The sequence below is a fragment of the Fibroporia radiculosa genome (assembly GCF_000313525.1).
Source record: "Fibroporia radiculosa TFFH 294 genomic supercontigs, scaffold90086, whole genome shotgun sequence".
NCBI classification, from domain to species: Eukaryota; Fungi; Basidiomycota; class Agaricomycetes; order Polyporales; family Fibroporiaceae; genus Fibroporia; species Fibroporia radiculosa.
In genome coordinates, this window is record NW_012133152.1 from 5,212 (window position 1) to 7,317 (window position 2,106).

General features: G+C 41.5%; 1 protein-coding gene across 1 annotated transcript; it reads left to right on the plus strand.

The window, feature by feature from the left end:
* Positions 1-715: 715 nt before the first annotated feature.
* On the plus strand, positions 716-1,930 carry FIBRA_09594 (uncharacterized protein; the record flags this gene model as incomplete). Its single annotated transcript, XM_012321879.1, has 2 exons — positions 716-825; positions 1,633-1,930. 2 exons carry the CDS (start codon positions 716-718, stop codon positions 1,928-1,930), a joined length of 408 nt encoding a protein of 135 aa, XP_012177269.1.
* Positions 1,931-2,106: the final 176 nt, after the last annotated feature.

The window sequence follows — 2,106 nt, forward strand, 5'->3', positions numbered from 1 at the left end:
TCTACAGCATAAGATGGGCTACTCACTTTTGAGTCAGACACAGCAAGAACAAATTTGATTCTTGATAAGGCAGATAGGAGAAATCCTATCAAATATCAACTATCGAGGTGCAGACACATATGGACTGATTACAAGAAGACTGCTAGTGCAGTTTGTTAATTGAGTCAAGGACAAGTTTGGTGACACGAGGCACTAGAACCTCAGATGATTAGTAAAAGAGATATTGAGAGAGAGTGATCACACAGAGTTGGGCAGAGATAATGTTATTTGGAATAATACTCTCTGAAGTTTTTATCTTGTCATCTATCGGATGTCAGTAGTAAACAAAAGGACACTTACTATGAAATTGTACTATCAATAAATGGCATCCTCTTCTACCACAATACCTATGGCCTTGATCAAACCTGATCTGACATGGTATCAGGTCAACCCACAATTGACAAAGCAGTAATAGCAAGGCATTACCCAGGAGACAACTTTGCACCTACTAGACAAGCATGGTTAGAAATACCACAAAACAATAACAGCTTAATCAAGGAGGAAACACAAAGAGTTTTCAGGTATGCCTTCATACACATTGTATGAACAGATCAAAATCACTTCTGCTGATACACAATTAGCTGTGGTAGAAGCTGTAAATGTGCAGTTACAAAATGATTTGAACACTGTGCTTGGGCGGTTCAATCACAAAATAGTACAAAGACCTGTGACTACCATGTCACAGGACCAAGAGGAAAGGAGGTTCAGGATTGCACAACCAGGAAGGTTCATGAACAACTCAAAAGAACAAATGTTCAAGCAGTTCATTGAAAAACTGGCTGTATGGTACATGCACCAAAAGGTCACTTTGGACAGAGACCAAATAACTGGTGTACTGGCTTTGTTGGAAGACTGTGCCCACACAGTGGCAGGCAATTATTATTGTCTAGTGAAAGACTCCAAAGATTTGGGGACATATGAAGACTTCATACACCAAATGAGGAGGGCATTCACAACTATGGATCAAGAAGAAGATACACATCACGAATTCTTGGGAATGCTCAAGAAATATGACACCATAGCAGCTTGAGACACTGCCAAGTTTATTGGCAAATTCAGAGGTCTGCCAGACCTTGTGAAGTCTACTGACACCAAATTAATTGCTGCAATAAAAGATAGATTTCATAGAGACATAAGACATGTCTTAGTGGCACATGGGAGTTCCCAGTGGCCCAAGTGATGGTCAGAGTACTGTGATTATATACTCAACATCTGCCACAATATGGGCGTGCAGCAGTCAGTATTGTTAATTTGGTCCGGCATCTAAAGATCCAAATGCCAGGGAGGTGGATAATACATCCAAACAAAAGCAGTCTGACTCCAAACAGACTCAACAGCAAAGGAACACTCCTGATCCAAGGAAGTGACAGGAGTGTAATGCATTGAGTATGTCTAAAGTGCAGAAGAAAGGCATATGCTACATTTGCAGCAAACCAGGACATTGGGGCAGGACGTGCCCTAATAGTGAAACAGGAGACTTTGCAGCTAAAACTGCAGCAGCAATAATGTCTTCAATACTGGAGGTAATAAAGGGAAATCAATGGATTTCTCCAAACCTCAGTTTAGAAGAATTTGACAAATTGAATTGTCTAGCAACAATGATTTGGATGTAGAAATTCAAGTTGTGCAGAAGAACAAGGGCACTGGTAACCCTGCAAAACCAGTAAAGGCCATTGAAGTGGTAACCGTTGCACCTGAAGTTGCACCTGGCCCTTCAAAGAAAAAACCACAGAAGGTCAAGATCACAAGGATCATTGAGCCTTCATGCTTGCCAAGTCTATCAGGTCATATATTGCATATAGACTCTGATGAGGATAGCAGGCAGGATTTTGGCAGATACCTGTCGGAGATTCTACCGGACAGTCAGGCTGTTAAGGGACCTGACGACTGAGGATCAGGAGTTCCACTTAAGACTACTACTGTTAAGGGACCTAACGACTGGGGATCAGGAGTTCAATGGTTAACTGGTACTAGGACTAATACACCCTATAGTCCTGTACTGATACTAGAGTTGCAAACTGAGCTGCTATATCTGATAGTGGTTTGAGAGTGTATACTGGTTGAAGC